Below are 24,075 nucleotides of genomic sequence, written 5' to 3'. Positions count from 1 at the left end.
TAAGGTGTAATGTTAGGTTGTTGATATATGAACTTTTTTTGTTTGTTTAGCTCAGTTAACTGTTATCTTTATTATTGACTCTTAAACCAACAGTTGCAGAGGTGTGCCACTAGTTTGTGGTTACAAGAGTGTATGTATATAATTTTTTGGTTATTTTTTTATTGTGGTAAAATATATATTACCTGATTTATGATTTTGACCATTGTTTAAAATGTAAAATTCAGTGTCATTAAGTACATTCATATGTTGTGCAACCATCACCACTATCCATCTCCATAAATTTTCAACAGCCCAAACTGAAACTCTGTACCTAATAAACAAAACTCTCCATTCTGCTTTCCCTTAACCCTGGGTAACCACTGTTCCACTTTGTCTCTATGAATTTGATTATTTCAGGTATGTCAAATAAGTGGAATCATATACTGTTTGCCCTTTTGTGTCTGATTTATCTAGTGTAGTGTCTTAAAGATTCATCTGTGCTGTAGCATATCAGAATTTACTCCTTCTTAAGGCTGAGTAATATTCCATTGCATGTATATACTGCATTTTATCTATTCATCCATCAAAGGACATGTGAATTACTACTTTTTGGCTATTGTGAATAATGCTATGAACATTGGTATACAAATATCCTTTTGAGTCCCTGCTTTCAATTCTTTTGGATATCTACCTAGAGGTGTAATTGTTGGATCATGTGGCAATTGTGTGTTTGTTTGAGGAACTTCCATACTGTTCTCAATAATGGCTGCACCATTTTACATTCCCACCAGCAATGCACAAGGGTTCCAGTTTCTCCACATCTTTGCCAACACTTGTTGTTTTGCTTTATTGGTAATAGCCATCCTAATGGATATGAATTGATATCAATTTGCATTTCCCTAATGATTAGTGATGCTGAGCATCTTTTGATGTGCTTATTGGCCATTCGTATATCTTTTTTTAGAGAAATGTCTATTCCTTTGCCCATTTTTTAACTGGATTGTTTTTTGGTTGTTGAGTCGTAGTCCTTTATTTATTCTGGACACTAGAGCCTTAATAGATACATGATTTACAAATATTTTTCTCCATTTTGTAGGATGCCTTTTCATTCTGTTGATTATTTCTTTTGCTGTGCAGACGGTTTTAATTTTGATGAGGTTTATCTATTTTTTTCTTTTGTTGCCTGTACTTCTGGTGTCACTAGTCAAGAAATCATTGCCAAATCCACTGTCATGGAGCTTTTCCTCTATGTTTTCTTCTATGTTTTATACTAAGTAAACCTAAAGGAAAGGCTGAAGAATCCGTTGTAAACAGTATAAGCTAGATGAAGAGTTGAATTGAAGCACATCATTTTTGGGGAAAAATAAATAAATATTCACACTAAAGAAGGTAGAGAAATTTATTGCCACTTGAAACTATAACTCAGATGAATCAGACCAAAACAAAACAAAACAAAACCATTAAGTTGACATTAAAACATATTGTTATTTGATCAGATTTGTCTTTTGAGGATTTCTTTACTGATAGGCACTTCTGCAACCAGGTAGGGTAATTTGGTATAAACATTTTGTGGACATTTTTAAAGGTATATAAAAGGATGGGCTTCCCTGGTGGTGCAGTGGTTGAGAGTCCGCCTGCTGATGCAGGGGACACGGGTTCGTGCCCCGGTCCGGGAAGATCCCACATGCCGCGGAGCGGCTGGGCCCGTGAGCCATGGCCGCTGAGCCTGCGCGTCCGGAGCCTGTGCTCTGCAACGGGAGAGGCCACAACAGTGAGAGGCCCGCGTACCACAAAAAAAAAAAAAAAAAAAAAAAGGTATATAAAAGGATGTTTGATGATAGCCAGTCATAAGTAAATAATAATATATATGACATAAAAATTAATTGATGAATTGCATTTTTGAGTTTGAACAATGTTCTAGAAAGATCCTACTTTCTCTGCCATATTTCATAAGTATTGAATTGGATACTCCTGTTGTGCTGCAATTGCCAAAATGAGCTCAATAGTTAGAATGTTTCTTCTATATATCAAGTTGCATCCATTCAAAATATGGAATCCCCTGCACAAAACCAAAATGAGAACATGTTTTGCTCAAGCATGTGTTAATGTGGCTGTAAAATATTTAAAAGTTTCCTAACATATAGCATTTATTTTTAAAGTAGTCCCTTCACCCACAGTATTTCCATAAGACTCTTGTAGCCCCTAAAAATCACCAAAAAGGGAAAGGACTCCTATCCCACTCCCTCCCCGACCCCTGCCAGCTACTTTTACTTTAGAGTGGGGGTCAGAAAACTTTTTCTGTAAAGGACCAGATAGTAAATATTTTAGGCTTTGCTAGTCATACAAACCCTGTTGTAGCTACTCAATTCTGCTGTTGTAGCACATGAAACCAACCATAGACAACAGTAAATGAATGGGTATGGCTGCATATGACCCAAGGCTGTAGTCTGCCAGTCCTTGCTTTAGAGTACAGAAATTAATTTGCTTATGTAAAATATATAGCAAGATTAATAAATTAGAGCCTAAAAGAAAGGTACAGAATCTTTTTCTTTTAGTCCTTTAGGAAAACCATCCTGTAATGCCTGTATTGTCTATTTTAAATATATCTACACAATTTCATTTTTTTCTTACCCTGAGATATTTATTAAGAAAGGGTAATCTGGAGTCCAGTACATGAAACATCTTTGGTGATATATATTATTTAAATAGAAAGTGATAATACTTCTAGGATTAAAAGAACCCCAGCTGCCAAATAATAATGACTCTATAGTGTGCCTCCAACATACTGACTGTTAAAGGGCAATAAGTTCTCCCTGGCAGTGATTGCAACAATTGAAAGTTATATTTTCATATCTTGTATAGGGATGAAATCGTCCAATATTTTTCTTTGTAGCAAGTAAGGTGGTTGGTGAAGACTCAGAAAATGGATTATCAGGTGAGCTCTCTGTACAAGTTACTGGATCCAAAATGCGTAGAACCTAAGGAAAATAAGAGGTGATGTCAGATGTATGCAGTAAGGACTGTAAAAGCCCTTGGTTTTATTAATATATAACTACCAGTAAATGCTATTTCATTAGTATGAAACTGCCATAAAAAATAACATCTGAATGATGAATTTGATTAGAGAACTTATGCCTTTTCTCAAAAAGCTCTAAATTTGACAATGATGTCAAGTTATTATATTACCTAGGTTACCTATTTTTAAAAATAATGAAATTACCCTTTGCATATTGATGAAAATATATGAAAACATAAAAGAAAATTAGGTTATATCAACTTTACTGTAAGTGATGTTGATTTTTATCTTTAACCAAAAAGTATGCACTACCTTTCTCCCTCAGTTCTTCACTGAACTGCCTGGAATTGGGATTCTGCCTTCATTCTTCTACTGAAATGTTATTTCAAAGTTTTTGATCATTTACTTGTAAAATCAATGGTTTTCATTTCTCTTTTTCTAATTTATATGCAATATTTTATGCTAATGATCATGCTTTTGTTTCTTGTATTCGTAGACACCATACTCTCAATTCTTCTTCTACTGTGATTTTTCCTATTCTGTTTCCTTTACTGAGACCCACAACAGGAGGAACTCTTGGGTTGAAAACAATTCTCCAATTAAGGGCAAGGAACACATGGCTGGCTCACAGCTCCTGTTTCTCATTTTCATATTCTTCCAACCATCATCATATGATGAACATGGGTTATTGGGCAAAGGAGGCAGGTACTGGAATTGGAAAGGAATTGGGAAAAGCAGTGGGGGAAAGAGCTTTCTCTCCTTCTATGTAAGGCTTATTCAAAACAGCTTTCAGAAATGGCTTGAGATGTCTGTTTCCCTAGCTCTCATATTGTCCAGCAGGTTTTTTTCCTTCTAAGTTACCAATGTACCCAAAGAGCTATAGCTAATTCAAAAATGTCCTGGCATCATTTAAGAGCTACCATTCTATTTCAGTACCTCTGTTTTTCTACTGGATTACTGCTTTTTCAATTTAGTTTTTGATATCCTTCTATTTTTTACGGAACTTGGTTAGATGCTACTGGACAAACAGAGATAAAGGGCTTGTCTTAAAGCTGCTTAGAAATTTAGAAGGGAAAATTATAACAGTACCCCAACTCTCTATATATGTTATTACATTATGTGCGTTTAGAGAGAGGAACAAAATGCCAAAGGAATACAATTAAAGGAGACCAAGATACCAGTATAGATAGAAGGTTTCTAGATTTTAGCCTGAAAGTGAGGGAAGGATTTTAAGCAGGGTGCCTCTCAGAGAGATCACTCTATACACAGCGGGTGGATGAGGGAAGGAGTGGGCACTAAAGCAGACATGGGAAGAACAAAGGGAGTTTACAGCAATAATTTAGCTAAGAAATGCTGACCTTGAAGCAATGTGGCTAAAAGGTCCAAGAGACACTAAGGAAGTAGGACTGTCAGTTTTGTTCAGTGAGACAATACGGTGGATAAAGGATTGGGAGAAGGGGATGTAAACCAAGCCTTGAGGCTACCCACCATCGTATAGTGAAATAGGAGGGTGTAGGGTTACGTAAGCCAAGGGAAGAGAGTGTTTCAAGATACCAGGAGTAGTTAATTATACCAAATGCTACTGGCAGCAACCAGGTAGGCAGCAACACCATTTCCCAACAAAAAGAATAGAAAAAGAGAAATGATTTTGGATAAAGCTGATGAGTTTAGTTTCAGGGACTGATTCAGTAAACAGCTGAACACCTACTGTTGTACAAAGGATTATGCCAGACCTTGAGGAAATGTAAGACATAAGCTCCTTAAGGAACTTACAGTTTGGGAGAGAGATGGAGAATCAAACAATTGCAATTTAACATGATAAAGAGCTATACTAGATATATATATGTACAAAATGCAATGGAAGCCTGGAGGAAGGAACATCTAGGTTTGCCTGTGGGATTCAGGGAAGGCTGATTCTTAAAGGCAATATGGTGGTTGGGCAAGAAGAGAGATGTTGGGAGGGCAGTCTAGGCAGAGGGAAAGTATGTACAGAGGCATGAGATACAGTGGCCTATCTGTGGAATGAAAGTGGTTAACACTGCAGGGATGTGAAGTGCAGAGGGTGGACACACCTGGAAAATGATCCTAGAGAAGGGGAACTGGAATAATGATTAATGAAAGGCCTTCTCTACAATATGAAATAATTCAGAATCAGTAATGAGGGAGACTGGGAGCCCTCTGAACAGCAGTACCAAGAATGATGGGATTGGCATTTTTGAAATAACTCACTGACAGTAGAGGATGGCATGGAGGCAGGTCAAAAGCAAGGTGGGGATATTGGTGAGGAGGCTATTGCTAAAGTCTAGCCTGGATATCAGGTGTTTGAACTTGGGAGAGGGGATAAATTAGAAGGAACTGATAGGACTTATAAAGGCAACAGGATTAGAGGGATGAAGGATATAATAATAAAAATGACAGCTACTATTTATTGAGAAATTACTGTACCTATATTGGAAACTGCTACAGGCTTTATATGTATTATTTTATGGAATCCTCAAAACTGTTGAGATCACAGTTCATGGAGAGATGTTGAAGATTTTAAAAGGGGAAAAGTTCTGGTAATGACAAGGCCTATGATGGGGACATGGGAGTCAGATACTGAAGTGTAATGAGGGTGAACCTGGATGGTTGTAGAACTGTGAGACCACAGTATTTGACAGGTCACCTGCATGAGCCCTCAATTCACGCAGAACTGAAGGTACCAGGTCTACACTAATTGATTCTGTGGAGTCTGGCACATTCCCATCTATATGGGGAAAAAACAAATAACATCTTAGACCAGAAGTAATCAATTATCTACTCTTGATTACTAAATTAAAAGTTCTACACAGTGGTTTTCATATCAAAATGAGCTCAAGAAAAGGATTATCAATGATTCAGTAGCTAAAAAATAGGTCATCTTAAAAACAACTACATTTTTTTCTCCTCAAGAATAGAGTGTTTGAGAAGATTAAAGCTCACAGGAGGAAATAATTTTCTACAAGATCACTAGCTCATTAGTATGAGAATCAAATTTTGATCCCATATTTCCTAACTCCCAATGCCAAGCCCTTTCCATTACAACATGTCACCTTTCAATAAGAGGACAGTCTTAGAGGTTCCACAGATCACGAAAGAGAAGTATTTTACCGTTTCAGCCATTTTTTCTGCTGGGGTGCTGCAGAATTCAAATGTTGATGGAAGCTTTTTTTGACCATTAGTGCCAACATTTCCCAGAAGATGAGAATTTACTGCTTTTGCCAACTTGTGATTTGTTAATGCTAGTTCTGCTGTGCTGTGAGGTTGCGCATTAGGGTAGTAAGTTTGCTCTCTTCCCCACTGCAAGGAGACCAAGAGCTCCTCCAACAACCTGCAAAGAACACACATGAGCATTGAATATTAATAAGAGGATAAAATATAAAAATCAAGAATGAAGAATAAATGAGAAACATTTCTGAAATCATATAGTATCTTTCTCCTCTATCTTTCCCTCAGAGTTCAGTAAATCAGGAAGTCTGGTAAAATAAGTCAGATTACAGAAAGCACTTATTGATTTTATGGTTATCTGGAAATCATTCAACAAACAGTACATTTTTTAGTTCTCATATTTTAGTACAGGTCAAATATAGTATACTCATACAGTATAGAACTACTGATTTGATTTGTGCATTTATTGAGATATTCATATGGTATATGTATATGATAATTTTTTGTGTGAGTTACATTGGTTGATTTCTAAATGATAAACCAACTTATAATGCTTGGGATAAAACCTACTTGGCCACAATCTATAAACATTTTTATATACTGTTGGATTTGAATCACTAAAATTCTTTTAAGGATTTTTGCATCTGTATTCATTAGAAATATTGGCCTGTAGTTTTCTTGTAGTGCCTCTGTCTGGTTTTGGTGTCAAGATGATGCTGGCCTCATAAAATGAGTTGGAAATTGTTTCCTTCTCTATTTTCTAGAAAAGTTTGTGTAAATTTGGTTTTATTTCCTCCTTAGATGTTTGTTAGTATTCACCAATGGATCCATTGCTTTAATAGGTTAGGGCTATTCAGGTTATCTGTTCTTGAGTACTCTGGTGGTTTGGGTCTTTTAAAGAGATCGTCCATTTAAGTTGTTGAATTGATTAGCATAGTGTTGTTCATAACATCTCCTTATTATCTTTCCTATGTCTACAGAATCTGTAGTGTACCCCTCTCCTTCTCATCCCTGATACTAGTCATGTGTATCTATTTTTTTCCTGATCATACTGCCTAGAGGTTTTGTAAACTTATCTTTTCAAAGAACCAGTGTTTGGCTTTCTATTTCATTTATTTCTGCTCTCATCCTTTTCTTCCTTCTGCTTAATTTGCTCTTTGTGTTTCTTAAGAAGGAAGCTTAGATTATTGACGAGACCTTTTTTCTTTTCTACAATAAGCATTTAAAATTATAAATTTCCCTCTAAACACTGCTTTAGTTGCCTCCCACAAAATCTGATATTTTAATATATTGTGTTTTCATTCTTCTAATTTCCCCTATGATCTTCTCTTGACCTTTACTTATTTGATTTGTAAGAAATCAACTACATAGAAGTATAAAGTACATTTAAGGAAGACTATCAATTTTGACAGTTCTGGTGCATATAGACATGAAAGTAAGCTCTAATACTGTAGAACAGTTTTCAAAAAGATCTCCTTCCAAAGGAAAGACCGGTATGCTTTATGGCTTCTACCAAAAACCATACAAAACTGCTATAACTATAACTAAAAACTACTTTTAAATCCAGAGATTTCTTCTATTATAGATATAACTAATTCTCTCCCCAATGAAGAATAAAAGAAGCATGTCTTCTGTTTTTTCAGTCTTTCTCCCTCCCCTGGGCATCTGTTTTAAAATGTATATGCTCAATAAGTTATTAAATGTAGAAATACTAAAGAACTATCTCAATAACAAAAATTGCAGGAGAAAGGAGAAGACTTCAGAATGTAAACAAGCACCATACTTCTGTGTAGCTATCATTTCCTGACGAAACTGTTCCCGTTCACTCAGAAGATCTTGTATAGCACTCTGTGCATCACGGTTTTGACGCTGTAAAACTGCTCTGGAGTTGGTTAACTCATCTGCCATAACCCTGGAAAAGATTAAAATCTTACATATAAATTCTCTGACAGTGTTAAGAAGTTAATATACTACCTTTGTGACTGTCATTTTTAAAAACTTACAAAAAAGATTTAACATTTTCAAATTACTCAGTTTTTAAATCTTCACTAAAAACATTTAAAATCTTTATGAGCTTAGAACTTATTAAAGGGGCTCAATTAAAATATCTGTTTACAAAATGACAAAGGAAACAGTTTTTTAACTTTCCTATATAGTGACTTTGGAATGTACTTCAGTCTTACTCTAGATTAATCAAGTCAAGTTTTGGAAAAAAAATAACATTATTTAATTTTTTTTTTTTTTTTTTTTTTTGCGGTACGCGCGGGCCTCTCACTGTTGTGGCCTCTCCCGTTGCGGAGCACAGGCTCCGGACGCGCAGGCCCAGCGGCCATGGCTCACGGGCCCAGCCGCTCCGCGGCATGTGGCATCTTCCCAGACCGGGGCACGAACCCGCGTCCCCTGCCTCGGCAGGCGGACTCTCAACCACTGCGCCACCAGGGAAGCCCTAAGGTATTTTTATTCAGCTGAAAATCTTAAAACTAAAGTCTCAAACCATAGTAACCACTGAATTCCTTAAAATGAAAACAATTCTGACATTAAAAGATTAAATCAACCAAAATATCAATAAAGTTTGGTTTAATTATTATTGCCCTTAGAGTGTTACTATCAGCATTGCTCAGAATGTTAAAAAAAAGTTATTACAGGGCTTCCCTGGTGGCGCGGTGGTTGAGAGTCCGCCTGCCGATGCAGGGGATACGGGTTCGTGTCCCGGTCTGGGAGGATCCCACATGCCGTGGAGCGGCTGGGCCCGTGAGCCATGGCCACTGAGCCTGCGCGTCCGGAGCCTGTGCTCCGCAACGGGAGAGGCCACAGCAGTGAGAGGCCTGCGTACAGGAAAAAAAAAAAAAAAAAAAAAAGTTATTACAGTAATCTGTAAAATATATGCATGATTTGCTTCTTAAGCTGTTCAATGAGAATTAATTAATTAATATTCATTCTAAGTCAATAAACAGTAAATTCATTTCTCCAAATAGATCCTATATTAGTACAATCAGAAAACAAATTAAGGATTTTAACAGAGTAATCAATTACTAGAAAGTATCACAGATATTAAAACATGAAAAAATACTTTCCTAAAAATTTATTCATTACAATCAGTGGTTCTTAAGGTACAGGCTGGAAGCCTTTGGTATTTGTGAGAAAATTAAATTTAAATCAATAGTTATTAAACATATTATGTGTGAAGCACTTGGCTAAGCACTGGAAATACACAGATGGATAACATCCTGTTCTCCAGTAACTCAAAGTTGGAAGGAGGGGATAAATAGACAATCATAATATATAAGAGAGCTTCCCAACTACCAGTGTGTCCATAGGCCTGGGGGTTCTAGGGGCCTGGGGTTCTCACCTCTACTGGAGAGTAGCTTCATCCAGTATGCTATCCAGTATGTCATACAGATGTTGTCATTTTCTGTTTGTGCATGGTGAGAAAAAGGTTGGGAAGCTCTATTATGCAGTAAAATGAGCTATGAGAACAGAGCACGAGAGACAAAATATGATGTACGGAGTGGCAATGATATTTGAGTTCTCCAGATAGGTGGGGAAAAATAGTCTTTTAAAAATTTACATATTTATTAATTGCCTGAGTTTATAGTTTTGTTTTGATCTTAAACATTGCAGTAGGAGTGATTTCTACTATAGAAGAGTAACTCAGAATTCTGGAATGAGGGAGGTGCTTTTTGATACCACTTTTCCATTTACAGAGACTGTATGACTATCCAGAGGAGGGAGAGTCCACATCTTAAATAATACATGAGGTACTCTGACAATTTGAATCTGAAATTTTCACACTACAATCTATTTTCTTGCATTAGGGGTCAAAAATATGATAGAGCAAAAGCTAGGAAATGAAATACTATTTAAAATAGAAAATACCTGCTTGCAAGGAATTTACTTCGCCACACATCACACTGTATCGACATCCGTTCTAACTGTTCGGAAAGCTGAGATATGTTTCGACCTAGGGCTTCGTTTTCTAAAATAAGCTGATTTTTCTCACGGGCTAGACGTTCAAAGTGATATTGAAGATCATCCCCAACAGAAGCCACCAGCAGCTTTTTTAACTCACGATTGACCTGGAGGAAATCATGACCAATACAACAAGCTCAAAGTGATGCCAGTGACTTTAATGTAGCAAAATGAACAAAAGAGAAACTGTGTTTCATGTAGTTTGGACCTCCATTACTAAAAGTGTGTATCAAAAAGTGATATTAAATATTTAAGTTTCATAATGTATACAACCATGTCTATATCTCTATTAATCTATAGTCCATGTGGTTATAATCTGAGCCTCTTATTATAAGAGTACAAATCATTATAAAAATTACAAACTACCTCCAGTCAACACTTAAAGGCAAAAAATTAGAAAACTGAACCAATAAATTTTGCTAAAAGATATGACAGAGTGTTTTATAAATCTTTTCCAACATTTAAAAATGGATTTCTTTGTGCCTTAGGATTTTTATTTTTAAGAATTTAAGCAAAGAAAGCAATTCACATGTCTATAAGCATGTTCTTCACATTGTTATCAAAAATGCAAAAAATTAAAACATAAATGTCCAATAAAAGGTATTGGTATATGGTGCAGTCATTGAAGAACACTGTTGCTATTAATAATGATATTTTAATAGAATATCCTCTATTAACAACTAAAAATCAACTAAAAAAAGTGAGTTACAAGGCAAAAATATACTCAGTATGTATAATTATGCATTTATAGCCAGATGGTATAATATAGGTAGCACTATTTTTATTATTTTTTCTGTATTTTCTAAAATGTTTACAAATAAATATGTACTAGTTTTGTAATTTGAGATTAGTTATTTAAAAATATATTAAAATATATTATTAAATATATTAGAAACATATTTGGATGACAACCACTAACCATGGTGTCACAAAGACTAACATCTAGCAAAAAGATGTATATCTAACAGAGAGGCAAAGTGGGGCTGGTAAGGCAATTTACTAAGATGTAAAGATTAAAGAAAGTGAATCAAGCACTATAGATAATTTTCCATTTACAATGAAGATACTGATACTTATACCACCATTCTCTTTATTCTATTATCTATACATAGACAAAAATATTTGGAACTTATGGATTCTTAAAGCAAGGATTATTAACTAGTCTTACTTAGTCAATCTCTGGTCTGCAAGTTCATAACTGTAACCTCCTTTACAACTTATAGGTGGTCCTGTCCAAAGTACCTCACATTGTCCAAAGTACCTCATACTTCAGCCATGTTTAGAGGATAAGTTCCCAACATAAACTAGTTCTATTAGAGGCACTAAAGAGAATGAGAAATTTAAGCAGAAGTTTTTTAGATAAATGACAAGTTAAAATGACATTGCAAGAGGAAGTATTGTTTTCTAACATGCAGGCTCAGAAGGCCCAGGTATAAAGAGAGGTACTTATTAAACCTTAATTATTAAGGCTGTTCTTACCTCTGACTGTACTCTGAGCTGGTTTGAAAGACCTTCTTTGTCCTGTAGTAACCTCCTTTCAGAGTTCTTGAGCTTTTCCAATATATTCTTTACCTCAGATAGTTCCTTTCTGGGTTCTTCAACTGCCTCTGGCTGGCCAAGGAATTCTCCTTTATGATGTCCCAGAGACTTAACCTTTGCATTTTTGTTGGGTATATCATGGGTTATAGCGGCTTTGGGAACTAATATTCTTACAGCTTCGACTTCCACTGCTTTTTCAGCAAGAATCTTCCCTAGCTGAAGAACGCCTGGGCTCTCTGATGGAACTGCTTTCTTTCGTGGACTTGGAAGGATGTGATGCTTTATAGGTAGGATTCCAGGAGTAACTTCAATAGATTTAGGTGGCTCCTCAGTTTCCATTCCATCTCCTGCTCCTCGAATTGGGGATGAAGTAAGGATGACTATAGAAGGGAAAACAAAACATAAACTACTTACTGAAAAGAAATGCCAGGAAAATGCTAAGACATGCTTTACCCTACATTCAGAATTCCTAGTACTGAAAAAAAGGGAAAAAATTTAGAGTAAAAATTTTCAAAACAATCGTGTCAACAAAAGATGAACAAAGTCTTACAGGTTCAAACTTTCCTTAAGTAAATGGTTTCTCTCTTGGTAGAAACTACAAGAGATTTGGAATCAAGGTATTCGGCTTCAACTTCTACTTCCTAGTATAATCCTAAGTAAATAATGTACCCCTCCATGAATCTCTAGTTCCTAATCTGCAAAATGGAGATAGTAACAACTATGCTACAGGGTTGTGGTATGGAAGAATGTAATAAGATCAAATGCCTGGCACATTGTAGACACTCAATAATATTAGTTAAATATAAAAATAAATATAAGCTATGTATATACGTATTTGAAAGTGTCTACCTCAAAATAGATTGACCTGTTTTTGTGAACTCTTAGCAGAGAATGCTTCACAAGTTATCCAGCCAGATTCCTTAATACTCTCTCTGCTAGGCCTTTGTTTCTGCTATTTCTTATTCTCCTAAATGGCTTCTTTCGACACTTACTGTGATTCTCACTTACCCCTTTGAGAAGTCAGTTTAAACTCTACTCTGCATTCACTTTTCCCAACTGTTCTAGTCTACTCTCTGAATGCCTATGCTACTTACTATCTCAAACATTCAGTTTGAATCTTAATCATGAACCATAATTATCATTTATGGGTTTTGTTATATGCTAAATCTCACTTTCCCATTAAGTCTGATAAGCACACTACGGCCAGGCATCATGCCCTAAACAAGTGGAAGGAGCATGGTATTATAGAAATGACATGAACTCTGGGATCAGCCAGATCTGGTTTTGAGTCCCATTTCCACCACTGCTACCTGTACAATCCTGGACAAAATCCTGCAATTATCTGAGCTTCAGTTTTAGCCTCCAAGAAATGAATTTAACAATACATCTAGGGTTACCTTATGTCTTAAATGAGAAAATGGTTAAGTAACAAATAAACAACACTTATAAAAGATTTACCATGTGCCAAATACTATTCTAAATACACATAACTCATTTATGCTTACAGTAACCCTTTGAGGTAAATATAATTAGCTCTATTTTATAGATGAAGAAAATAAGGCACAAAGAGGTTCAAGAACTTGCCAAAGTCATACCACACAGTTAGTAAGTAGAAGATGCAGAATGCAATTCTGGGCAGCCTGGTCCCAAAGACTGAGGCCTTAACCACTGCACACACTGCCCCTTCAAGTGTCAAAAGTGTCTTGCATAGAATTGCAGACATTCAATAAATGGTAGCTCCCATTCCTTTCCTCTGTAACACTTAATACATTGCTGCACATATTTACTAATTTGCTCAATTAAAATAATCTCCCCTCTGGGACTTCCCTGGTGGTGCAGTGGTTAAGAATCCACCTGCCAATGCAGGGGATACGGGTTCGAGCCCAGGTCCAGGAAGATCCCACATGCTGCGGAGCAACTAAGCCCGTGAGCCACAACTACTGAGCCCGCATGCCACAACTACTGAAGCCCACATGCCTAGAGCCCATGCTCCGCAACAAGAGAAGCCACCGCAATGAAAAGCCTGCGCACCACAACTAGAGTAAGCCCGCGTGCAGCAATGAAGACCCAATGCAGCCAAAAAAAAAAAAATCTCCCCTTATATAAGACAAACCTGGCTAGCTGTCCTTAGTTTAGATAACCTTTGGAAGGCAGCTATGCTCACCACTATACTACCATTGCTCCAGTCAAATAACAAAAATTTTGTTTCTTTTCTCCTATTTTACCTTACCTCAAATTAAGCAGTGTAAGAAGTTTCATTGAGTCATCTTTCTCCAAGAAAGGGCTAATTTCACTAATTGATTCAAGAAAATAAGTGGTTTAGAGCTTAGAAAGAATGGAGGATCTGCTAGAATGGGAAATGTTGCAACCTTGAGGAAATGGCTGAGATGATACCTAACCTACACAGAGTTCTTGAATTAGTATATTCAGTAACATCCCTATGAGGATGTTACTGGCCATTTTACAAGTCCAGCATACATCTGAGAAAATGGAGGCCAAAACCTAGGAATGGTAATGATAATTCGCTTTTATTCAATTTACTATGTGCCAAGGACATAGTTCTAAGTCCTTCAGATGCATCAGTATCATTTAATTTTTACAAGTTTCATGGGGTAAGCACAATAGTACCCATTTTATAGATAGACACAGAGGCTGTGAAAGGTTAAATAGCTTGTCCAAATCATCAGTGTCAAACTGGGATTTGAGTCCGAATATGACTCCAGAGCTAAGCTGTTAATTGGTCTGGGAGGCCTTCCACAAACAGAACTATTGCCTCATCTACCTTGAACTTACTGCCTCTGCTAATAGCCCTATTTGTCAGGTTGCAAAAGCCCACAGAATTTATATAAGTTATAGTGAACTTAAAAAAATACAGATCTGATCTGCATCAAACACTTGAATGGCTTCCTATCACTCTCAGAATAAAGACCAAGATCCTTACCATGGCCTATACGGCCCTTGGTGATCTGGCCCCCTGCCTATCTCCTGGGTCTCAATTTATGCCATTCACTCCCTCAGATCCTAAGTTCCAATGTTACTTGCTTTCTTTTAGTGTCTCAATAGGAGCAAATGCCTTGCTCTTCCTCTGCAGACATTTCTTCTTGGAATATTCTTGGAATCTTCTTCCTAACTTCTCCCCTACTCATCCTTCAAATCTCAGTTCAACCTTTCCAAAGGGAAGCCTTTCTCTAATCTTCCATGATTAGGCTAGGTTCTTTGTTTACATGCCGCTAGAGCAAAGACCCTGCCTTTCTCTGTTTACCTTTATCAAAATGGTAAACATTTTTTTCAGTGTAATTAGTTATATACTATTTGTGCCTTCCACTAGGATATAAGTTCCATGAGGGGAGGGACTATGTGTCACTTGTTTACCACTATATTCTTAGTAAAGTGCCTTGTACCCAGAACTCTCTATCTGATGAACAATAAATAAATGGAAGCAAGAGGAGGGGAAAAGGATAAGCACATATAACAATGGTGATGATAAACTTTTGAGTTTTACAGGCAACAAACATGCTGCTTGGTGCCTAATATTGGCCAGACATTGTATGAGGTAGTGGGGACCTCTATGCTTAAGAAACTTACTATCTAAACTTGAGGAGACAGGACATACATGTAAAAAGATAACATGTATTACTGGGTAATATATAATAAGTGTGCAATAAGTGGTAGAAAAATATTTCTACAGAAATTTGATTTCTATAAAAATGTTAATTGAACAATTATGGACTATTGATCAGTCTTTGGTGAATTCATTACTATCTAGCCAAATCATATATTCATATGATTTGAATATATATTTACAATGTTGTGTTAATTTCTCATGTACAGCAAAGTGATTCAGTTATACGTATGTATACATTATTTTTCATATATTTTTCCATTATGGTTTATTACAGGATATTGAATATAGTTCCCTGTGCTATACAGTAGGTCCTTGTTGTTTATCCATTTGATATATAATAGTCTGCATCTGCTAATCCCAAACTCGCAATCCATCCCTCCCAGGTTTCTACTTTTTAATAAGCTTATTTTTCTTCTTCTTCCAAACTTAGTTATATAGATACAGAAACTACAGAGTAGAACAGATTATCATCATACACAGTTACATATCTTCTGATTTCTATTACTATTTTTAAAAACATTACATTATTAAAAGATATTAAGAAGAAAAAATTATCTATATTCTAATCATTCTAAAATAACTTTTCATTACTTCAAATTTCTTCAATTTTTTTTTTTGTCCCCTGCATTGGCCGGCAGACTCTTAACCACTGCGCCATCAGGGAAGCTCAAATTATTATTTTTTTTTGCGGGTACGCGGGCCTCTCACTGTTGTGGCCTCTCCCGTTGCGGAGCACAGGCTCCGGAAGCACAGGCTCAGAGGCCATGGCTCATGGGCCCAGCCGCTCCGCGGCATGTGGGATCTTCCCAGACCGGGGCACAAACCCGCGTCCCCAGCATTGGCAGGCGGACTCTCAACCACTGCGCCACCAGGGAAGCCCTCTTCAATATTTTTATATACTTATACTCATAATTAACTTTATAAACTTAATATATTTTTCTATTTTGCTAGTCTTCATATTTTCATTTTATGACTATATTATTCCTTCAAGTTAATATAGCACTATTTAATTACTATTTTATTGTTGGATGTTTAGACTCTTTCCAATTTTTTATTATAAAAATGCTTTAGTGAATATTTTTATGCCTACAGGTTTTTTTTTTCAAATTCTGAATTATTTCTTTTGAATAAATTCCCAAGAATAGAATTAATGTGCCAGGTGAAGATTTGCATTGTCAAACTGCCTCACAAAATAACCCTACTGACATATCAGTAGATCTATTACTTATGTCTTTATTTAGTTTTATTTTTTGCATGCTCCATATCCATGAGCTAATGCAATGCTTAAACGTAAATAAGAAAACATTCTAAAGTGTTTCGAATGGCACAGTAAGCACTCATTAAATGTTACCTCCTATTGCTTTTATTATTATTCTTTAAAAAAATCTAATAACTTTGGATCTTGATTAAGGGGAGAAAAAGCTTAATATCATAAAATATAATTGTGCCTTTATTCTCTTATGCTAAAGTTTTACAAAGTTATATCATCAGACTTTAGGACTATTTTTTCATTCATCAGATTTTTAGGGACTTTTTCCTAAGTATATAGTAATGTACTGGGAATCCTGAGTTACGTTACACTGGAGGTAGAAAGACATGAGGTATAATTGAGGTGTTCTATTTAACAAAACGTTTTATATTAAAATAAAATACTTTGTCATTTCTGTATTAAATGTTAACTAAGACATACCTTGAGCTTTAGGACTGACTCTACTTTCAAAAAGATGAACAAAGGAATACTTCCGAAAGTGAAATAAAGGGTTTGGTACTTAGTTCATGCTGTAGCACATCAGCATGGAGAAGGAGAATTCCCACTGAACTATTTTAAAAAATGAAGGCCTATTCCCATGCTTTTAAAATATGGTTTCAAGTTTGTCTAACTCTATCTCGTGCAAATTTAATTTTGTCACTGAGACATCCTGGCATTTAAGAAGTAATGTAGAGTAATGAATTAACTACAGATTCACAATTTAAAAACACAACAAAAAGACAAACTAGAGCTATGCCATTCAGGCCCACTGAAGCTGAAGAAATAAGAAGCAGGTGTGACATCTGTTAAGATTAAATACGATTTCTAGGCAAGTCATAACATTTTTTTTTAAAGAGCGTATGCAGTTTTTTTTTTTTTAAAGAAGATGCTGGGGGTAGGAGTTTATTAATTAACTTATTTATTTTTGCTATGTTGGGTCTTCGTTTCTGTGCGAGGGCTTTCTCTAGTTGTGGCAAGCGGGGGCCACTCTTCATCGCGGTGCGCGGGCCTCTCACTATCGCGGCCTCTCGTTGCAGAGCACAGGCTCTAGACGCGCAGGCTCAGTAGCTGTGGCTCACGGGCCTAGATGCTCTGCAGCATGTGGGATCCTCCCAGAGCAGGGCTCGAACCCGTGTCCCCTGCATTAGCAGGCAGATTCTCAACCACTGCGCCACCAGGGAAGCCCAAGTCATAACATTTTTGAGTTGGAATTTTAGGTAATGGAGATTAAGAACAAATCACAAAATGGTTAATGCTAAATTTAAAAGGCAAAGAAACAATGGGTACTGAACAGAAATCTCTTTTCAGACAAAATTGTCATAAAATTCCAATCAAGAAATTCAATCAATTTGGTTCAAACTCAATTTACTCTTCCTTTATTTAAACTGTTCTACTTACTCAAGCACTTGTGTGTCCCAAAGCTGTACCATATCTAACATGGCAGCTCCCTCTTTGTAACAACTGTGCTTCTAGCTACTGTGCACGGGCAAGGAGGCAAGGGGGAGTCAGGGCTTTACATTTTCTCGCCCAGTAACTTACTTTCATAATTCTATTTTTTCTGTGACCCACATAGAAACCTTTATTACATATGCACTAGGCCCAATCCAGGGCACATTCATGAGCAATTGCCTTCAGTCAAGTGGGATGACAGTGATCTATGGTACCAGCTCTGTAATTATGAGTAATGTTTAAGTAAAGCAAAACATCAATCCCTTCCCATTCTTTGAAGGGAACCAACAAAACAATTCTTCAATTACTCATCAACATTAACTTCCACCTGTGATCACTTATCAAAGAATTAAAACATATCTAAGGTTTATGGCCCATTCTCACTGCCTTTCCCCTAAATTGGTGAAATGTAGCAAGAGAACAAATAATACTGTTCAGTAGGGGTTGGCAAACTTTTCCCATAAAGGGTCAGATAACATTTTAGGCTTTGTGGTCCATGAGGCAAAATTAAGGATACTACTTACTGATATATAGGCATTTATATATGAAGAGAAAAAACAAAATTTTAAAGATGAAATTCAAATTATAATAATTGGGTGACTTTTTTTGGGTAATATAGGTCTAATCATGAAAAGAATAGAGTTCTTTTTTACTTGGGATAACAACACCTGGCTTAAGTGGGATTCAAAGTTCATGTTCCCTATTATCAGACTGACTACAAATATTCTCAGCAGGCCCAAGAGCCATAATTTGCCAACACTTGCTCTAGGATACTGAGGCAAAAAGAACATTATTTTATAGTCTGTTATGAAACAAACATTTCTCCCTTTTTGATAACACTGTAAATCTATGAAGACAGATACTCAAGCGTCACCAGGATGGTGTAATAAAACTAGAGTAGACTCTGAGTCAAAAACTTCAGTCTCCACTGCCACACATTGTGTGACCCCGGGCAAACCACGTAAACTTACCCCCTCCCCCGCCATCCTACATTGCTTTCAGAATAATGCAAATACAAGAGTGTTTCAAAATAATCTGTTTCTCTCCTAGACTAAACTGTTGAGATCTCCTCAGGGCAGGGACTGCCTCCTAATCTTGGTATCATCAGCTTAATGAAATGGTGCTTGGTGCAGAAAAGGTGAGTAAGTGCTTATGGAAGTTCATCAATGTTAACACTAACACACCACCTAGATTTCCTTTTAACATCCAATAACTAACTCATTTAAAAACTGCTCAATTTTTTTCCTCTACATGAAATCATTAATTACTAACTCATAATCTGACAAACTTTTCAGATCGTATGCAGATTCAGTTATAAAACGGTTAAATTAGGGATCATCACTTGGTAATTTTAAATTAATATTCTTTTATATGTCACCAGTATCACCCAATGAAGTTTACTTAACACTAAATTAGAAAAATATGCTATAGGCAGTGGACTTAAGAGTCAGGCCCATGTTTACTGACGTGGAATCCAAACATTCCTTTTGTCACAGGCCCCGCAAATAAAAGAGCTTCCCGGTCAAATAAGTGTGGGCAGTGCTGCATACCACGTATATCTCTTTGGAGTTGCACAATGTACATTAGTATATGAAAGGCTCTGAAGGGTCCTGTAGTATAATCTCTCCCTTAATCCAGCATTTCCCTAATTTATCTGTCCCTGGAATCCTTTTTCACCTAATAACTACTGTTCCACAGACTTAGAGTTAAAAGTTAGACTATTTTATGGAATTATAAATATTTGAACATCTCAGACCTTCCTATTTGGTCTATTTTCACTAAACTGTCTGACTTTAATCCCTCTTTTTTTTTTTTTTTTTTTGCGGTACACGGGCCTCTCACTGTTGTGGCCTCTCCCGTTGCAGAGCACAGGCCTCCGGACGCGCAGGCTCAGCAGCCATGGCGCACGGGCCCAGCCGCTCCACGGCATGTGGGATCTTCCTGGACCAGGGCACGAACCCGTGTCCCCTGCATCAGCAGGCGGACTCTCAACCACTGCGCCACCAGGGAAGCCCTTAATCCCTTTACTTTTAATTTCAACCTTGCTTCCCCAAAAAGTTTTGGATTCAAGTTCTAATTGTTCCTTTTTATTGCATGTTTCCCTTTCAAAAAGCCTTAGCAAGGACACATCCCTCTCATGATGACAGTATTGCTCAAATGTCTGCTGAGAAGAAGTTCTGTCCCTATAAGCCAATCTTGCTTCTTTTCTGAGGCAGTTACAGGAAATGCAGGCAACTGACAAATGTCAACCATATAAGTGCACCTTTTCTCAGGCCATGTGATACAAGTAACTGTTCTTCACTAACAGTTAAAATGATATTAAACGAAGGATTAGGACTCACAGCTGAATTATCTACCTCACTGTAAAATTAAGATCAAATGAAATAATGTATGTGAAAGTGCTTTATAACTCTAATCCTCATTACAAACAAGTAACAACCAATAAATAATTTCAGAGGCCTTGCAATAACTAACTTCTAATTACTAATGATAATGTCATATTTAGTTTTTCGTTTTTTGCCAAGTACCATGCTAACTGCTTTCATAGTAGTTATGATTTAATTGCTCTTATTTCCCATTAATCCCCAGCTTATTACTTTCATTTCAGTTTCTGATTTGCTTATTCTAATACTATAAAAAGCCTCTGGTGACCTGAAATGCTCTTGCACTCAGCTGAATTAAATACAATTAAATATTTATTGGCATGATCTTCGCTGTCTAAACACATTTAAACCCCCTTTAAAGAGCTTGCTTTTGGAGATCTGCTTGCTGCAAAACTGGCTTCTAGAAAATAGTTTCCCCTCTCTCACTAACAGCTCCAACCTCCACAACTCACTCTACCCAAGAATAACCTGAATCAAGAGGAGCTCACTTTGGGACATGCTAAGAATGTTATCTATGTCTAAGTTAAGATAATTAGTAGACAGTAAGCTACAAGGGTCTGAAACACAAGGAAAGAGATCTGAGCTATAGATAGATTTGGAAGCCATCCTTATAATTACTAAAGCTGTGAGAGTAGAAGAGAAGGAGGGCTGAAAAACATTAATATTTAAAAGATAAACCGGAAGAAGAGAATTAAAAAGAAACTATAGGGCTTCCCTGGTGGCGCAGTGGTTGCGCGTCCGCCTGCCGATGCAGGGGAACCGGGTTCGCGCCCCGGTCTGGGAGGATCCCACATGCCGCGGAGCGGCTGGGCCTGTGAGCCATGGCCCCTGGGCCTGCGCGTCCGGAGCCTGTGCTCCGCAACGGGAGAGGCCACAGCAGAGGGAGGCCCGCATACCACAAAAAAAAAAAAAAAAAAAAAAAGAAACTATAACTAGAGCAGTGGTGTCCAACAGAACTTTCTACAATTATAGAAATGTTCTATATCTGCACTTTCTAATACAATACCTACTAGCCACATGTGGCTATTGAGCACTTCAATGTGGCTAATGTGACTGAGAAACTGAATTTTTAATTTTTAAAAATACTAATTTAAGCTCAAATAGCCACATGTGGCTACTGCATTGGACAGTGAAGGGCCATAGAGTAGATGGAAAATAAGAGTAAAGTCATGGAAATCAAGGAAAGAAAGTATTTCAAAAAGTGGGAATGATCAATAGTATGAAATATTATACAAAGGACAAGCAAGGCAGGACTAAAAAGTAACTACTGTAGTTAGCAAATGTTCTGAGTTGAATTGTGTCCCACCCATACCTCAGAATGTGACCTCATTTGCAAATAAAGTCATTGCAGATGTAATTAGTTAAGATGAGATCGTCCTGGAGTAGTGTGCACCCTAATCCAATATGATTAGTGTCCTTACAAAAAGGAGAAATTTGGACACAGAGACATACATGCACAGGGAGAATGCCACGTGAAAAAAACGGCAGAGATCACTGTGATGTGTCTACAAGCCAAGGAATACAAAAAATTGCCAGCACACCACCAGAAACTAGGAGAGAGGCCTTGACCAGATCCTTCCCTAGTGCCTGCAGAGGAAGCATGGCTCTGCCAACACCTTATCTTGGACTACTAGACTCTAAAACTGTGAGTCAATAAATTTCTGTTTTTTAAGCCACCAGTTTGTGATACTTTGTTACAGCAGCCCTAACAAACCAATGCAATAAGAAAAAGGTCTTTTATACCTGATAGTTGTTTGTCCATCTACCCAAATCTTTTAAAATGTACATTCTTATTTATTTAAATCTTAATCTTCTAGTGGACAGAGAACATAGCTATAAAAATTTGCTTTTACACTACTGTTTAACAGTAGTAGTCATCTAATAAATACTGCCAAATGATGTTACTATTCACCTGTATATCTGTAGTACTGAAATGTAAACACTGCATTAAAAAACAAACATGAAGAGATATGAAATACAAATGATTCCCAAGGGCTCTATGGGGTTTGGTTACCTGGCTCAAACAGTCCTTCATTCTATCATCATAAATTTCATGTTTTAAAAACAATTATCAGTAAAAGAAGAACACTTACCTTTGGTTTCTAAACTTTCAAGAGTAGTCATTTTTTTCACCAATAAAAATGCTCCCCAAGACTTCTACTAAAAAACCTAAAAATGTATAAAATGAAAGAATTAAAACAATACCATATAAACACATTCACTAAGTCCCCGTAATTTATATACTGTGATATTCTCCTTCTGCATTTAATAAGGCTGCATTTAGGAGGTGCCCCTTATAGCCCTTTTTCACAAGGTGATATTGTTATGGTTACCAAATGTCTCAAAATAATTAGGCGTGGTTTATTTTCAAATTTCTGTTTCAGTGTACACTCTAAATTACCACCAGTATATTCTAAATTATCAGATGTGTGTCCTTAAATTTAGCTCAGAAAGAGTACTATAGTTACTGTAGGGGCTTTTGTATCACTGATATGACACAAGGAATTTAAAAGTAATTAAAGTAATTATGTTCTCAGTAGCCATTATTGACACTATTTTGTTCACTATATATATCAGAGAGGAGCTTCTGTTCTGATGTTTTAACAAGCGACAAAAAATTCATGATAACTTAATTTGCACTTCTTGGTAATAAAATTAAAATGGCATAGCATATGCTTTCAGAAATGTACGCATGGCCTTACAGTATAGGCTAAGATTCAGTGGAGAACGTGAGAAGGAAGGTGATACTAATGCAGTGATTATGAGTATGATAAAATGGACACTGGATGACAACTGGTTTCACCACAAAAATGATCACTCGGGTACTCGATATAACTCGGCATAGGGTATCCCACGACTACCTTCCTCAAAAGTCACAAACCCTCCTCCTATTGTTCTGAAAACAGGTCTCCAAAGACCTTTCGAAAGAGCAGTGAGCCCTCGGAAGATGCGCAGCGAAATGTACGAGCACAGACAGTGTCGGCCGGCAAACACCTGGGAAGGGGATGAAGGATGGGTCTGGAGTGGGTAACAGGTATGAAGGCGGCAGGATGGAAGCGACAAGGCTGTCAACCTCTGCGGTCCCCAGAAGTCGAATCCCAAGTTCCGTGCCTGTCTGAACAAGCCTTCCTGGAACACCAGGCAACCTTTCCTTACAAAGCGACTGAACACCAAACTTCAACCCAGACCGCCGTCCCGGTCCAAAATGCCCTCTTAGTTACACAAAACCGTTTTTGGACTTACCTCTCAGACTCTTACTCTTCCTATTGCAGGGGGCCTCACTTTACAGGTTCTTCGTCTAGATCTCACTGGGCTAACTTCTCCACACACTACTCTTGCATCCTGAAGCCAATCCGCCCAGGCCTTGGTGACATCAAGCTTCTGGTTCACAAATAATCACTTCCGATTACTCAGGGTTTCGTTTCCGGAATACTTTTCCAAAAGAAAAAGGTAAACACACTCTATGGTGCGTTTAAACTCAAGTAACACAGAACATCTTCTGTAAGACTTCAGTAAGTGAAAACTGGACGAACCCTTATTAAAAAATAAAATGTAGACTATTTGAACCCCGTCGCGTATTAGTTTGAACTTCCGGGTTATCTGTCGGCTAAACGGAAGTGATGATGCTGGCACGAGGTAGGCGGTGTTCCGTCGCCCCAGGCGACGGAGTGAAAGGGCG

General features: G+C 37.1%; 1 protein-coding gene across 1 annotated transcript; it reads right to left on the bottom strand.

Annotated features, from left to right (window-relative positions):
* Positions 1-1,364: 1,364 nt before the first annotated feature.
* On the bottom strand, positions 1,365-23,968 carry BLZF1 (basic leucine zipper nuclear factor 1). The gene is made up of 7 exons (XM_007102051.4): positions 23,640-23,968; positions 22,490-22,565; positions 11,630-12,069; positions 10,058-10,257; positions 7,965-8,093; positions 6,125-6,344; positions 1,365-2,957 (listed from the first exon to the last, which is right to left on the bottom strand). The coding sequence occupies exons 2-7, from the start codon at positions 22,518-22,520 to the stop codon at positions 2,772-2,774; spliced, it is 1,206 nt and encodes a 401-aa protein (XP_007102113.1). The 5' UTR covers positions 22,521-22,565; positions 23,640-23,968; the 3' UTR covers positions 1,365-2,771.
* Positions 23,969-24,075: the final 107 nt, after the last annotated feature.

Source organism: Physeter macrocephalus, chromosome 4, assembly GCF_002837175.3.
Source record: "Physeter macrocephalus isolate SW-GA chromosome 4, ASM283717v5, whole genome shotgun sequence".
Lineage (NCBI taxonomy): Eukaryota > Metazoa > Chordata > Mammalia > Artiodactyla > Physeteridae > Physeter > Physeter macrocephalus.
Note: the sequence above shows the minus strand (reverse complement) of the source record. Positions and strands in the feature narration are given on the sequence as shown.

Bases quoted from the DNA above. Each gene is read 5' to 3' on its own strand.
- BLZF1 (XM_007102051.4), bottom strand. From the start codon at position 22,520: ATGACTACTCTTGAAAGTTTAGAAACCAAAG. The intron at 10,258-11,629 runs GTAAGAACAGCC...GATTTCCTCCAG, and splicing joins AGCTCAGAGTACAGTCAGAG to GTCAATCGTGAGTTAAAAAA. The intron at 6,345-7,964 runs GTATGGTGCTTG...TGTTCTTTGCAG, and splicing joins GAAATGATAGCTACACAGAA to GTTGTTGGAGGAGCTCTTGG.